The 16,398-nt window shown below is 40.5% G+C and overlaps 1 protein-coding gene across 1 annotated transcript in view; it reads left to right on the forward strand.

Annotated features, from left to right (window-relative positions):
• The window catches only part of LOC124376452 (potassium channel subfamily T member 2), a 117,513-nt gene that overhangs the window by 49,562 nt on the left and 51,553 nt on the right, over window positions 1–16,398 (forward strand). The window contains exons 10-11 of the mRNA XM_046835548.1: window positions 11–191; window positions 15,021–15,185. Coding sequence (XP_046691504.1) covers window positions 11–191; window positions 15,021–15,185 — 346 coding nt within the window. The remainder of the gene's footprint in view (window positions 1–10; window positions 192–15,020; window positions 15,186–16,398) is intronic.

Below are 16,398 nucleotides of genomic sequence, written 5' to 3' on the forward strand. Positions count from 1 at the left end.
TCTTTTTCAGTATCTGTGGGATTCAGCACCTGGAGCGAGCAGGGAATAATCTGACGCTCTTCGACTCGTTGTATTTCTGTGTGGTCACCTTCTCCACTGTGGGCTTCGGGGACGTCACGCCTCAGATCTGGCCCTCGCAGCTCCTCGTGGTCATCATGATCTGCGTCGCGCTCATCGTGCTGCCCATCCAGGTGTGTGCCGTTGACCTTTGACCTCTGCCATGCTTTCTCTCTCCCTCACCTCAGCAACCCTCCTCTGTGCCAACACACCAGAGAGAAAACGTTTTCTGACTCATTCAGACTTTAATTTCTTCATGCTTTTAACGTATCAGTGCAAATGGCATCATTGAATTAACTACATGACATTAAACATCTCATTTCCCATCAAGCCTTTGGAGTGGATTTTCAGATTGGAGTGATGAGAAAAGGCGTGACACACTTTCTATTTCACAGCATTTATCTTTTATATCTTTCTAGTTTACACCTTTTCAGTTTACATCATTCCAGTATACACTTTTCCAGTTTAGTATACATTATTCCAGTTTGTTATTCCAGTTTACAAAATTCAGGTTCACATTATTCCATTTTACACTAATCCAGTTTCTACAATTCCAGTTCACGATATCAGTCTTGAAAAACAAGACTCCACGTCATCACGGTTATTTTCCAGCAGGATGCAGACGGGGTTTATTTCCTCCGTGTGTTCACACTCGGGGTTCTGCCAGTCGTGGTCTGAGCTCTAGCGTGAGGTCATGATGACAGCTGAAGGACTGATTTTAATCTCTTTACAACCCAAGAGAATCTCTGCATCTGCTGGCTTTCACACCTATGCACACACGCGCACACACATACACGTGCGCACACACACACACACACACACACACACTTTTAAACGTTTGTGTAATAGTCAAGCACAGTTTTTGCCTGGCTGAAACACACCTGTTCACACGTGCATGAGTCATCTGCTCTCACACGAGGAAGGAGACTCCTGACACAAACACACACACACTAGCTACCAGCTTCCCTAATCTCCTCACACACACACACACACACACACACACACACACACTGACATATACACATTTATAAAAGCCAATAGGTCACTGACAGAGAACACACACTTCATATGCACAACACACACACACACACACACACACACACACACACACACACACAGACAGACATTTACGCATTTTTTAAGCCAATAGGTCACTGACAGGCAACAATATACATTTCATATGCACAACAATCTCTCTCTCTCTCTCTCTCTCTCTCTCTCTCACACACACACACACACACACACACACACACACACACACACACACACACATTTTTAAAAGCTAATAGGTCAGTGACAAAGAAGAATACACACTTCATATGCACAATAAACACACAAACAAACACACACATGCACCACACACACACACACACACACACACACACACACACACACACACACACAGTGGGGTTCTGTGAAAACAGCTGTTGTAAATGTCAGCCGGGTTTTGGTGGATGAAAGGCGAAGAGGAAGAGCCGCAGACTCACAACAGCACGAGGGTGGAGATGCTGGGAAGTTCTCACAACACACATCAAAGCTCACTGCCTTCTCTGAATCATTTTGTGTGTGTTTGTGTGCTTGTGCTTGTGTGTGTGTGTGTGTGTGTGTGTGTGTGTGTGTGTGTGTGTGTGTGTGTGTGTGAGAGAAAGTGTGTGTGTGTGTGTGTGAGAGAGAAAGTATCTGGGCTAGTAAAGTCAAAAGTTGTTGATGCATGATGTGGAACAGCAGCTCCGAAAGTGGTGCAGCTTCAAACCACAGCTCTATATTAATGTGCCTATTAATGTAACAGTCCACAACAATCCAGTTTAGTTCAGTCCAATCCCCATCAAACCAATCCAATACAGTCCAATTTAAACCTGTCCAGTTCAGTGCACTCCACTCCGGTACAGTCCAATCCAGTCACAACAAATCCAGTTCAGTCCAGTCCAGTCCAGTCCAATTCAAGCCATTCCAATTTACTCCAATCTACTTCACTTCATTTCAATCCCGTTTAGTCCAGTCCAGTTCAGTCCAATTTTATCCTATTTAGTCCAGTCCCTCTTGCTATTTCTATCAAATCCTATTCTGTCCATTTTTCTTACTTAATTTGTATGGACACAGGGATCAGGACACCTGATTTTTCCTGTCATATGTGGTTCTTCCCAAACTGTTATCACAAAGTTGGAGGCACATGATTTAATTGGACATCTTTGGATGCTGTAGCATGAAAATTTCCCTTCACTTGAACTGGGAGACCCAAATCTGTTCCAGCATGACAATAACCCTGTGCACAAAGCTCCAGCTCCATGAAGATCTGCTTTACGTGGGTTGGAGTGGAAGATCTCCCGCTATAGAACTCTGACCCTTTGGAAATAATTTTTCATACTGACTGCACCCCAGGCCTCCTTACCTAGATCAGTACTTGACCTTACTAATACCCTTGTAGCTAAAAGAATGTAACTCAAATTGGATAAAAATTATGATGTTTCATTTTCTAAATGATATAAATGGTACAATTTGGCAAAAGGTTGTATAAGAAATGAAACGCTTCAGAACATATAGGAGGAGAATCCATTTCTGGGCTCGTCAGAGGGACTTCGCTTCATCACAACACCAGGGGTATTGATCAGAACGGCGTGGAACAGCGCGAGCGTACTCCTGGACCATACACTCTTATTGGTTGTTAGATGGACTGATTATAGACAGACTGAGAGAAAGATTTCAACCAGCCATGCTCTTTTCTTTTTCCTTCTGGACATTTTGAGTGTTTCTTGGCCATGAACAATGAGTCAAACGTGCACCGGTTCCCTTTTGAACTGTAATAGTTTGAGCGTGACACACTCGCTCGTCTAAACCCGTAATGATAGTAATTGCATAAGATTTAATGTTACACAATTTCCACAATATTCCTGCTCTAATTTGTTCTGATCAAATAAGCTATTGTTATTGAAACCCTGCTGTTCATTTAATACAGACATCTAATCATAGGCTGGAGAGAGAGAGAGAGAGAGAGAGAGAGAGAGAGAGAGTACAGTATGTTGAGAGAGTTGTACAAGTCCCTATAATTTACACAACATGTGAATCTCTGTGTTCACGTGTGTGTGTGTCTGTGTGTGTGTGTGTGTGTGTGTGTGTTTGAAGTTGTGCAAGTGTTTGTAAATCAGCTGTAGTTCTCTCTGTGTGTGTGTGTGTATGGACCTCACAATTACTCAAAAGACGGTGGACCCTCATATCGGAGGAAAAGAAGTGTGTGTATGTGTGTATGAGTTCTTGTATGTGAGATCATGTAACAAATTGGCAATAGACCTCCAAGCTGAGCTTTTATTTTCCTTCTGTTTTCACTGGATTACCTTTCCAGTACCCACGCCGGGGTTCCCTCACACACTCGCGGATCGATTCGCCTTCCTCCGGCATCCGCCTGTCTCACTCGCGGACCGGCACGCTTACACTCTCTAGCGCCTGCCCGAGTGCACTCGTGGACCGGCACGTCTTTCTCTGGTGACCCTTTCGCTCGTCTTTGTTTAGTGTCTCTCCCTGGGGCCGGTATCTCTCCCTGAGGCCAATGTCTCTCTCTCTGAGGCTGGCGTCTCTCTCTGAGGCCGGTGTCTCTCCCTGAGGCTGGTGTCTCTCTCTGAGGCTTAATAATTACAAATGATTTCAACAAATAATATCCACATTGTTGTGATATCTTGCAATACGTTTACATTCACAGCGTTTCGTGGGTGCCCTCATCCAGAGCAATTCTATCAGTGAATACATAAACACTGGTTCACTGGGTGGAACTTTTGTTTGGTGTTTGAAGATGTTTGGACATCTAGGGAAGTTCATTCAGTGCGAGGAGTGATGAGGTCTCAGATGTAAGAAGGTGCTGGTCCATTTTTATCTTTGTAGGCAAGCATTAGTGTTTTGAATCTGCTGCATACAGCTACCGGAAGCCAAAAGAGCGAACACAGCAGTGGAGTGGTGTGAAAGAACTTTGGAAGATTGTACTTCATATCAGTAAAGATGATGTGCGTCAGGTCTTTTCAGGTCTACTCAGCCATCATGGAGTCTGTCCTGTGTACTTCAATACCTGTCTGGTTTGGGAACAGCTACACAATCGGATATCAGAAGACTACAGAGGAGGGTTCGAACTACTGAAAGGATTATGGATGCTCCCCTGCCCACACCACAGGAACTGGACACGTCCAGAGTGAAAAAAGTGCTCAGAAAATCACCCTGGATCCCTCACATCTAAGCTATATGCTTTTTGAACTTTTGCCGTCTGAGCACCAAGCACCGAGACAGCCCAGGAAAGTTTCTTCCCCTAGGCAATCTAACTTATAAACACTCGGAACATTATGCAATAAAATAAACATATGTGCAATACCACTTTATACTTTTATTCTTTTTTTATTTCCTTGTGCAACTGGAAGCTTCTGTCACCAAAACAATTTTCTTTAAGTGCAAACATACGTGCCAATAAAGCTCTTTCTGATTCTGATTCTAATATAATGACGACAACTTATTTTGGCGCCCTCTTATGGACCCGGTCAGTACCGCAGTTCACGATTTCACCCTCCTGTAATGTATTTGGACTGCACAGGGATTACACTACGTTCCTTATATCACCCCGCTCTACATTACTGACCTGAGTTCTGGGAGTTGTAACACCGAGCCATGTTCTTGCTGGACCTGTTAGATTAGATCTTCTGGAAGAATCCCTTAACGCACTCTACGATTGCACTCTTCAAGCCTGGTCTGCTCGTTGATATCCAGCCTGGCAATAAAAGATGTCCATCTACAGCCTTTATTATACAGGGAGTGCAGAATTATTAGGCAAATGAGTATTTTGACCACATCATCCTCGTTATGCATGTTGTCTTACTCCAAGCTGTATAGGCTGGAAAGCCTACTACCAATTAAGCATATTAGGTGATGTGCATCTCTGTAATGAGAAGGGTGTGGTCTAATGACATCAACACCCTATATCAGGTGTGCATAATTATTAGGCAACTTCCTTTCCTTTGGCAAAATGGGTCAAAAGAAGGACTTGACAGGCTCAGAAAAGTCAAAAATAGTGAGATATATTGCAGAGGATGCAGCAGTCTTAAAATAGCCAAGCTTCTGAGCGTGATCATCGAACAATCAAGCGTTTCATTCAAAATAGTCGACAGGGTCGCAAGAAGCGTGTGGAAAAACCAAGGCGCAAAATAACTGCCCGTGAACTGAGAAAAGTCAAGCGTGCAGCTGCCAAGATGCCACTTGCCACCAGTTTGGCCATATTTCAGAGCTGCAACATCACTGGGTGCCCAAAAGCACAAGGTGTGCAATACTCAGAGACATGGCCAAGGTAAGAAAGGCAGAAAGTCGACCACCACTGAACAAGACACACAAGCTGAAAGCGTCAAGACTGGGCCAAGAAATATCTCAAGACTGATTTTTCTAAGGTTTTATGGACTGATGAAATGAGAGTGAGTCTTGATGGGCCAGATGGATGGGCCCGTGGCTGGATTGGTAAAGGGCAGAGAGCTCCAGTCCGACTCAGGCGCCAGCAAGGTGGAGGTGGAGTACTGGTTTGGGCTGGTATCATCAAAGATGAGCTTGTGGGGCCTTTTCGGGTTGAGGATGGAGTCAAGCTGAACTCCCAGTCCTACTGCCAGTTTCTGGAAGACACCTTCTTCAAGCAGTGGTACAGGAAGAAGTCTGCATCCTTCAAGAAAACATGATTTTCATGCAGGACAATGCTCCATCACACACGTCCAAGTACTCCACAGCGTGGCTGGCAAGAAAGGGTATAAAAGAAGAAAATCTAATGATATGGCCTCCTTGTTCACCTGATCTGAACCCCATTGAGAACCTGTGGTCCATCATCAAATGTGCGATTTACAAGGAGGAAAACAGTACACCTCTCTGAACAGTGTCTGGGAGGCTGTGGTTGCTGCTGCACGCAATGTTGATGGTGAACAGATCAAAACACTGACAGAATCCATGGATGGCAGGCTTTTGAGTGTCCTTGCAAAGAAAGGTGGCTATATTGGTCACTGATTTGTTTTGTTTGGTTTTGAATGTCAGAAATGTATATTTGTGAATGTTGAGATGTTATATTGGTTTCACTGGTAAAAATAAATAATTGAAATGGGTATGAATTTGTTTTTGTTGTTGCCTAATAATTATGCACAGTAATAGTCACCTGCACACACAGATATCCCCCTAAAATAGCTAAAACTAAAAACTACTTCCAAAAATATTCAGCTTTGATATTAATGAGTTTTTTGTGTTCATTGAGAACATGGTTGTTGTTCAAATTAAATCCTCAAATAAAATTAATCCTCAAAAATACAACTTGCCTAATAATTCTGCACTCCCTGTATACTGGACGAATCTATAAGGCATCACTATTAATCTGGAAAGACATGGGGCTTGGAGAAAACCTATACAGCATGCTTAAAGAAAGATGAGTAATAAAACTCTCTTCCTGCAGTCAGGGAATATGGATTTTGTGGAGATTTAATGCACGATAATGAATCCAGGCTACTGTATAGCATCATCTATAAAGCAGAACTAATCCATAACATGGATGACATAATGTCAATAATTATGATAAAAAAATCGCAGCAAATTTTCATATCGATTAGCAAGCACGAGGCGAAGAACCTTTTGATATATAGTCATAATCTAAGAGGGGGGAAGGAAGCCTGGTCATTTGGAGTTGATGGATTTCGTTTCCGATGTTTAAGGTTGAAATTTGACTTTCCTTGATGGTAAATCTTCAAGCCCCATTATCACCAAGCTGCCACTTTTGGGCCCTTAAACAAGGCCCTTAACCCTCTGTGCTCCAGGGGGTGCTGTATCATGGCTGATCCTGCGTTCTGATACTGGCTTCAAAGAGTATGTGAAGAAAGAATTTCACTGTGCTGTTATGTACATGTAACAAGTAAAAAAGACTTTACCTTTATTAAGGTTATGCAAATCTGGTGTGTTACTGGATTTGATTTAAATATTCATGTCATTAAACAGTTATACAGCAGTTACTAGTCTGCTGCAAAAAGCAGGACTAAAACCTCATCTAAATCTGTGGCATCCCAAATGCCATTTTTTTTCCCTTCATAATTTTTATGACCCGCCGTGAGGGAAGTATTTTGCGTTATTCGATCATAAAGCGAGCGATAACATTAAAACACGCCCCCACCTGCTCGAATGCTTTATGAAGATGAAGTCGTGTTTGTGTCGGTTGTCAGGGCATTATTAGAAAGCTGACAGAATCGAGTGAGGAAGTGGTCACGAACGAGCCGAAGAGTGAACCGGAGCGAAGTTCAGGAGGATCGTTCATTATTCCTGCCAGCATTCTATTAGCGAAGATGGATTAGCGAAAGCTACAGGAAAACTCGTATCCGATATTCGCTTGCGCTTTCTTTAGTCTCTCTCATTTCTCAGCACACACACTATACACTTTAAATGGAATGCAGACTAAAAAATACTGAAAGGTTCTCTAGCTGTCATCTCCTCAGACGCTGCCGTGTTCCTTCCTGAGCCCTTTGGTTTCCTCGTCCCCTTCTAATTTGGCGGATTTGCGCAAGGTCGTTTTGGGGTCATCCTGTCCATTTTGATTTTGTCTGCACTTTGATAAGGTGATGTCAGTAATCAGACCGTCTGTCTCCTTCCAGACAGACTCAGTCCTCACACAGGTCGTGTGTGGTTGTTTTGTATTTGAATTTCTGATGTCCATATTCAATTTAGAATCAGAATCAGAAAGAGCTTTATTGCCAAGCTTGGAGTTGCACATATTTTTTTAATTTAATTTAATTAAATTTAATTTAAGTTTATTAAATTAAATTAAATTAAATTAAATTAAATTAAATTAAATTAAATTAAATTAAATTAAATTAAATTAAAGTAAAGTAAATTGCTGTGGCAAGGATTGCATATTTTTATTAAAAACAATAAATAAATAAATAAATAAATAAATAAATAAATAAATAAATAAACAAACAAACAAACAAATAGGTGGTTTTCCACATAACATTTAACAATTTTCAAACATCAAAATTAGTCAGCTTACACACATGTCCAACCAGATTTCATTTACAGCTTGTTATAATTCTGCAAGTAGTTTTTGTGTGGTTTGCATTGACAAGGTTGCCAGATTGTTCTTGTTGAGCAGATGTTTGCTGTGCACATGAAGCCACAAGATGCTGAAAAGACCCTGTGAAATTGTTGTGTGTTCGGGATGTTGGCTTTTTGATTCAGTTTTTGTACTATCTATTAGCTAATAGTTATTTTTATTGATTTTTAATAAGAACATGGCTGCAGTTCAAGGATACAAACCTTTCGTGAGGTTTGCATTGACGAGGTTGCCAGATCGTCCTTCTTGAGCAGATATTTGCTGAGGATTGTGTTCAAGGAGCCACGATCTTGTACAATTGTTATGTTTGTGTGTCTTGGCCACAGTTTAAAGAATAAGCTGACCAAACACTCATCAGCTTTGAGCTTAATTTAATGCTTTCTGCACCCTGTGTGAATTATAGCAATCCTATAATATTGTTACAAACCACACTGTGCGACATGGATCTAATAAAACGTAGGTACGAGATGCATGTTGGCGGTACAGTGATGACGCATATCCAGTTGTAGGCGCCGATAAAAGTCTGTATAGAAAAATAAGTGCTAGTTTAGCACTAGTGCAAGTGGTAAACAAACCACAAACAAATCGAACAACATGAATCACGCTGAGGCAATTGTGTTTTTTCTGAGTAAGAAAGGCAGGAGAGAAGGCGGTGGTGGAGGAGGGGTATATGGAGGGGAAAAAATGATACTTGGGATGCTAATTATGCAAAGAGAGCTTGAGGTAAGCAAATTTGCATGTACTGCCTTCAAATCCACAAGATTTTTCCAAGACGTATCACCACACTACGGACGCGTGTCCTGAGAGTCACATAGAATACAGATTTACATGGCAGAGGCAGAGCTGCATCTTCCAGGAAAAGATAGTCTGGCGAATCAGCACTTTGCTGATTCGCTGTCTGTCTGAACCAAAGAAATAAAATTGAACTCTCTGAATATATTGAATTGCAGAACATCATATTTTTGCCATTGCATTGTACTACATTGAATCGCAATGTATTGAATCGAATCGAAATAGATTCATAATCGGGTAAATCGTATCGCATCGGGTAGCTTTTTTATATGTATCTTTGATGTATCGTATTGTTGGCTATCGCTTCGTCCTCAGTTATTGAGATGCACAAGTTAGTGCTAATGATCTCGTTGTGGAAAGAATTTTTTGTTTAATGTAATGATGGTTTTGAATCTAAATTAAATGATTCATTTATGCATTAAATATTGTCAATCATTATCATTTTTTTAAAGCACAAAGTCCAAAATGATATTTTGAGTGCATCGAATGGTCAGAGAGCAGTGCTGCAATCTGTTCAAAAGTGCATCCAATTTGAAATTCCCAGACAGGCAACATCCACCTGGAACGTGTTTTCTAACAAAAACGTACAAAAAAAAACGACACACTCACTCAACTGTGACCAAACTGTACAACCTGAACTTAACACATTCACTACTCATCTCAATCCATTCCACCATCATTTATTTATCATTATTTATACTTAAACTTATTACACTGTTTACATGCTGTTTTTTGCACCTCTTGACTGCTGCTACTTCTCTTTTCTACACCGCATTGTGTTTGTTTATATTTACTCTCAGTTATAGTTTTTATAGTTATCTTTGCACAGTACTGTATATTCAGAGTATACAATAGGTTTACTGTCAGTGCTATCTTGGATTATGTGTTTTGTGTTGTCTTGTGTTGTCTGTCTGTCTGTACTGTTGTCTTTCTGTCTGTACTGTTGTCTGTCTGTCTGTACTGTCTGTCTGTCTGTCTGTCTGTCTGTACTGTTTGTCTGTCTGTCTGTACTGTTTGTCTGTCTGTCTGTCTGTCTGTCTGTCTGTCTGTCTGTACTATTTGTCTGTCTGTGTGTACTGTTTGTCTGTCTGTCTGTACTGTTGTCTGTCTGTCTGTCTGGCTGTACTGTTGTCTGTCTGTTTGTACTGTTTGTCTGTACTGTTGTCTGTCTGTCTGTACTGTTGTCTGTCTGTTTGTACTGTTTGTCTGACTCTCTGTACTGTCTGTCTGTCTGTACTGTTTGACTGTCTGTCTGTACTGTCTGTCTGTACTGTTGTCTGTATGTCTGTACTGTTGTCTGTCTGTCTGTACTGTCTGTCTGTCTGTCTGTCTGTCTGTCTGTCTGTACTGTTTGTCTGTCTGTGTGTACTGTTTGTCTGTCTGTCTGTACTGTTGTCTGTCTGTCTGTCTGGCTGTACTGTTGTCTGTCTGTTTGTACTGTTTGTCTGTACTGTTGTCTGTCTGTCTGTACTGTTGTCTGTCTGTTTGTACTGTTTGTCTGTCTGTCTGTACTGTTTGTCTGTTTGTCTGTCTGTCTGTACTGTTGTCTGTCTGTCTGTACTGTTTGACTGTCTGTCTGTACTGTCTGTCTGTACTGTTGTCTGTCTGTCTGTACTGTTTGTCTGTCTATCTGTACTGTCTGTCTGTACTGTTTTTTGTTTGCAAAGTTTGCACTAGGTTGCACTCAATGCACTTAATGTAGCTTTATGTTATGTGTTGTAGGTTCTATGTTGTTTTGTTGAAGCACCAGGGTTCTGGAGGAACATTGTCTTGTTTTTACTGTGTACTGTGTACCATTGTGTATAGTAGAAATGACACTAAAAGCCTCTTGACTTGAATTGAAAATTACTGCACGTTATTTCCAACAGTAACTGATTTTGCTTAATATGTAGGATTTGTGTAGTGCAACCAAGTAAAATGTGTTGAGTCAAATTGTTTTTTTCATTCCGGAAAACATTTCCATCGCTATAATTGAACGTCTAATATGTTTTTACTCCTATACAATTTCGAAATGCCTTTCCTCACTACTATGGATGTGAAAGAGTGATAAATGAAAAGCGGTCTGTGAAAGCAGAAGCGTAACCCCACGGTTCTGCTTAAAGTGTGTGTGGAATAAGTGTTTTCTCAAAGTGTGTGTAACTATAAATAACTCTCTCCTTATAAAGGAGACTTACGTCTATTAGCAAAGTGAGTTTTACTGTTATGGTAGTCATTCATACGCAGGGGATTAGTTCTTTAACTCAGGATTACACTTAATTCACTAATAATTATACACTATATAGTGACTGACTTTTCCAGCCATATCTGGTTCTTCCCCAAACTGTTACCACAAACTTGGATGCACACAATTGTACAGGACGTCTCCAGATGTGCCAGCAGGAAATTTCTCCCTTATTTTGCACAAAAAAAAAACTCCATGAAGATCTGCTTTCCATGGGTTGGAGTGGAAGATCTGCTATAGAGCTCCAACCCTATTGAACACCTGTAGGATGAACTGGAAGGCTGACTGCACCCCAGGGCTCCTCACATCCCAATCTTATGCTCAGGTGTCCACAAACTTTTGCCGTTATAGATAAACATATGCAATCTCTTCTCACAAGAACCTTGAATCGGGAACCTTTTGAAATTTTGTAAGTAATTGCTGTGTTCATAGAAGCATCAAGTTCTAGAAGCATCTCACTGCGACGAAAAGCGACAGATTTGATTCTATGTTCTCAATCGCTTTTTTTATTGTTTTTTTCTGTTTTCTGTTACCCAGACAGAGAAACCAAATTAATTCTGTTTCCACAATGGCAAATAAATCACTATTAGCTCATCACCAGAGCCCCCTGCATAGTCCAGGCGTAGTGTAGGAGTATGTGGGACCTATTTGGTCATCAGGGTTTCTGCTAAGTCAAATTTAAGACTTTCAAGACCTTTTGAAGACTGATTAAAAAAAGAATCACACATCACAAACACGCAAACACACACACACAAACACATTGTTAGCAATTGAGCTTAATGAAGATTTAATTTCAAGCCAAGTATCGCTAAACTTGCACTTCCCCAAAGCTAAAAAAATTTAAATCCGTTTTACGTCAGTGGTACAATCCGAGAGAGATTCACCTCAATAACAGAAAGCTGATTGGCTGTTGCATGTTGGTCTCATTTGTAGTCGTAATACAGTGAAATATATTTGGATTTATCAAGAAAAACCTTCAGCAACATGGAAACTTACAAACAAAAGTCCTGCAGGAGAAATTCCTTGTGCAGTAGAGGAGCGTTACATGGACATTGAAAATGAAGATCTGTTTGAAATTTAACACCTCAAACAAAGAATTTAAGGCCTAAAATTACAATTTTAGATTGTTTTAAATCCAGAAACACTCAATGCAACTCCTTCTGACCTTCTCTATCTCCATCAACATCCTCAAAGCAAATAATGCGTCTGTGGTGCTCTTCCTCGGCATGACAACATTCTGTTGCTCACAGATGGTCACCTCTTCTCTCAGCCTGGCTTCCACTGATCTTTCTTATAAACTCATGATGTAACTGATCAACTTAATTCCCCTGTAGTTACTGCAGGTCTGCACATCTCCCTTATTCTTAAAGATCAGTACCAGCACACTCCTTCTCCATTCTTCAGGCATCTTCTCACCTTCCAAAATCCTGTTAGACAATCTAGTTAAAAACTCCACTGCATCTCTCCTAAACATCTCCATGTCATCTGGTTCTACCGACTTTCCACTCTTCATCCTCTTAATAGCTGCTCTCACTTCCTCCTTACTAATCCTATCCACTTCCTGCTTTACCATCTCCACACCATCCAACCTTCTCACACTCTTCTCACTAGTCAACACATTTCCATCTCCATCCTTTATAACTTGCAGCACATCCTTCCCAGCTCAGTCCCTCTGCCTGGGCGTTTGTTAAACATCATATGATATATGGAAATACAGGGAAGTGTTTCAACAGCTTAGATCAGTTTAGTTTTATTTGTAAAGCGTTTTTCTTTCTTTCTTTCTTTCTTTTTTTTTTTTTTTTACAATGGACATTGTTTTAAAGCAGATTTACAGAGATAAAGAGGTTATAGAGCAAGTGTGTTCCTCATAAGTTCCTAAATCTTTCAAAGTTTCAATTCAATTCCATTCAATTCAATTTAATGTAATTCAATGTTCCAAAGTGGAGATTATTAGGTTTATGGAATATAAACTCAAAATGTAGAAAATAGGTTTAGGGTTTGTCAATAATCAACGATCTGTTTGACCTTTCACTCCATTTGGTCCCCAGTTTGAGCAGCTGGCTTTCTTGTGGATGGAGAGACAGAAGTCTGGTGGAAACTACAGCCGCTACAGAGCACAGACCGAGAAACACGTTATGCTCAGGTGTCCACAAACTTTTGCCGTTATAGATAAACATATGCAATCTCTTCTCACAAGAACCTTGAATCGGGAACCTTTTGAAATTTTGTAAGTAATTGCTGTGTTCATAGAAGCATCAAGTTCTAGAAGCATCTCACTGCGAAAAGCGACAGATTTGATTCTATGTTCTCAATCGCTTTTTTTATTGTTTTTTTCTGTTTTCTGTTACCCAGACAGAGAAACCAAATTAATTCTGTTTCCACAATGGCAAATAAATCACTATTAGCTCATCACCAGAGCCCCCTGCATAGTCCAGGCGTAGTGTAGGAGTATGTGGGACCTATTTGGTCATCAGGGTTTCTGCTAAGTCAAATTTAAGACTTTCAAGACCTTTTGAAGACTGATTAAAAAGAATCACACATCACAAACACGCAAACACACACACACAAACACATTGTTAGCAATTGAGCTTAATGAAGATTTAATTTCAAGCCAAGTATCGCTAAACTTGCACTTCCCCAAAGCTAAAAAAATTTAAATCCGTTTTACGTCAGTGGTACAATCCGAGAGAGATTCACCTCAATAACAGAAAGCTGATTGGCTGTTGCATGTTGGTCTCATTTGTAGTCGTAATACAGTGAAATATATTTGGATTTATCAAGAAAAAAACCTTCAGCAACATGGAAACTTACAAACAAAAGTCCTGCAGGAGAAATTCCTTGTGCAGTAGAGGGAGCGTTACATGGACATTGAAAAATGAAGATCTGTTTGAAATTTAACACCTCAAACAAAGAATTTAAGGCCTAAAATTACAATTTTAGATTGTTTTAAATCCAGAAACACTCAATGCAACTCCTTCTGACCTTCTCTATCTCCATCAACATCCTCAAAGCAAATAATGCGTCTGTGGTGCTCTTCCTCGGCATGACAACATTCTGTTGCTCACAGATGGTCACCTCTTCTCTCAGCCTGGCTTCCACTGATCTTTCTTATAAACTCATGATGTAACTGATCAACTTAATTCCCCTGTAGTTACTGCAGGTCTGCACATCTCCCTTATTCTTAAAGATCAGTACCAGCACACTCCTTCTCCATTCTTCAGGCATCTTCTCACCTTCCAAAATCCTGTTAGACAATCTAGTTAAAAACTCCACTGCATCTCTCCTAAACATCTCCATGTCATCTGGTTCTACCGACTTTCCACTCTTCATCCTCTTAATAGCTGCTCTCACTTCCTCCTTACTAATCCTATCCACTTCCTGCTTTACCATCTCCACACCATCCAACCTTCTCACACTCTTCTCACTAGTCAACACATTTCCATCTCCATCCTTTATAACTTGCAGCACATCCTTCCCAGCTCAGTCCCTCTGCCTGGGCGTTTGTTAAACATCATATGATATATGGAAATACAGGGAAGTGTTTCAACAGCTTAGATCAGTTTAGTTTTATTTGTAAAGCGTTTTTCTTTCTTTCTTTCTTTTCTTTTTTTTTTTTTTTTTACAATGGACATTGTTTTAAAGCAGATTTACAGAGATAAAGAGGTTATAGAGCAAGTGTGTTCCTCATAAGTTCCTAAATCTTTCAAAGTTTCAATTCAATTCCATTCAATTCAATTTAATGTAATTCAATGTTCCAAAGTGGAGATTATTAGGTTTATGGAATATAAACTCAAAATGTAGAAAATAGGTTTAGGGTTTGTCAATAATCAACGATCTGTTTGACCTTTCACTCCATTTGGTCCCCAGTTTGAGCAGCTGGCTTTCTTGTGGATGGAGAGACAGAAGTCTGGTGGAAACTACAGCCGCTACAGAGCACAGACCGAGAAACACGTTGTGCTCTGTGTCAGCTGTCTGAAGATAGACCTCCTCATGGATTTCCTCAACGAGTTCTTTGCGCACCCCAGACTGCAGGTGCGTTTGTGAACACGTCTTGTGTGAGTAAGATCAGCACCATGCTTGTGTTCTTATGTGTTTATAATTATATTGTTCACTACTTTCCCTCACTGGCCACTTTAATGATTTATACAGTTTTCCAGTCAACCAATCACATGGCAGCAGCACAATCCACAACATTCTACAGATACAGCATCAGTTTCCCCATTATTAATGTAGCATTTTCAGATGGATGGATGGATGGATGGATAGATGGATAAATGGATGGATGGATGGATGGATGGATGGATGGATGGATGGATGGATGGATGGATGGAATGACATAATGGTAGGCAGGCAGACAGACAGACAGACACACAAAATTGTGTGTGTGTGTGTGTGTGTGTGTGTGTGTGTGTGTGTGTGTGTGTGTGTGTGTGTGTGTGTGTGTGTGCGTGTGTGTTTTACATGCGTATCTAAAAGTCTCATTAGGGATCTGAGAGGTGTAATCCCCAGCTGGAGCTCCTGGCAGCCTCTGGCATGAGGATTACAGCAGCATTAATGTAAATCAGGGAATCTGTTTCAGTCTAAACACATTACAGTCAGCAAGAAACCACACACACACACACACACACACACGTCTCTATTACAGCACTCAGGGCAAATAGATTTCTATAAATAAACCTTGTTGTGGGAACACGTGCTGCATCTGTGTTTGTATTTTGATTGCTGCAACACCTCATGGAGCTTCGTGTAATGTGTGTGTGTGTGTGTGTGTGTGTGTGTGTGTGTGTGTGTGTGTGTGTGTGTGTGTGTATAAGAGAGAGAGATACATCCTCTGAAGTGCAAATGAACAGCGGGAATGGAGCGGATTGTTGTCATAGCAATGCAGCCTGAATTCCAATTATTGTTGCGAGATGGTTTTCCTCCAATAGAGCGTGATGCGATGGTTAAGATCATGTGGCACACAGACGTTTGTGTCCCACTTGCTATGGAGGAAATGTGTTTGTCACCTGAGAATAGACATATACATTCATAAGGCATGCATAACATGTTTATTAGGCATTTGGAAATATTCCTAGCAGGTGCATAAAGCGTTCGTAAGGCATTTATAACACGTTCAAATCACATTCATAAAGTGTTTATAAAATGTTTGTGAGGTGTTCGTAACATGTTCATAAAACACTCAACACATTCATTACATGCTCATAAGGCATTATTAACATGTTTATAAAGCATTCATAAGATGTTT

Source organism: Silurus meridionalis, chromosome 22 (assembly GCF_014805685.1).
Source record: "Silurus meridionalis isolate SWU-2019-XX chromosome 22, ASM1480568v1, whole genome shotgun sequence".
NCBI lineage: Eukaryota > Metazoa > Chordata > Actinopteri > Siluriformes > Siluridae > Silurus > Silurus meridionalis.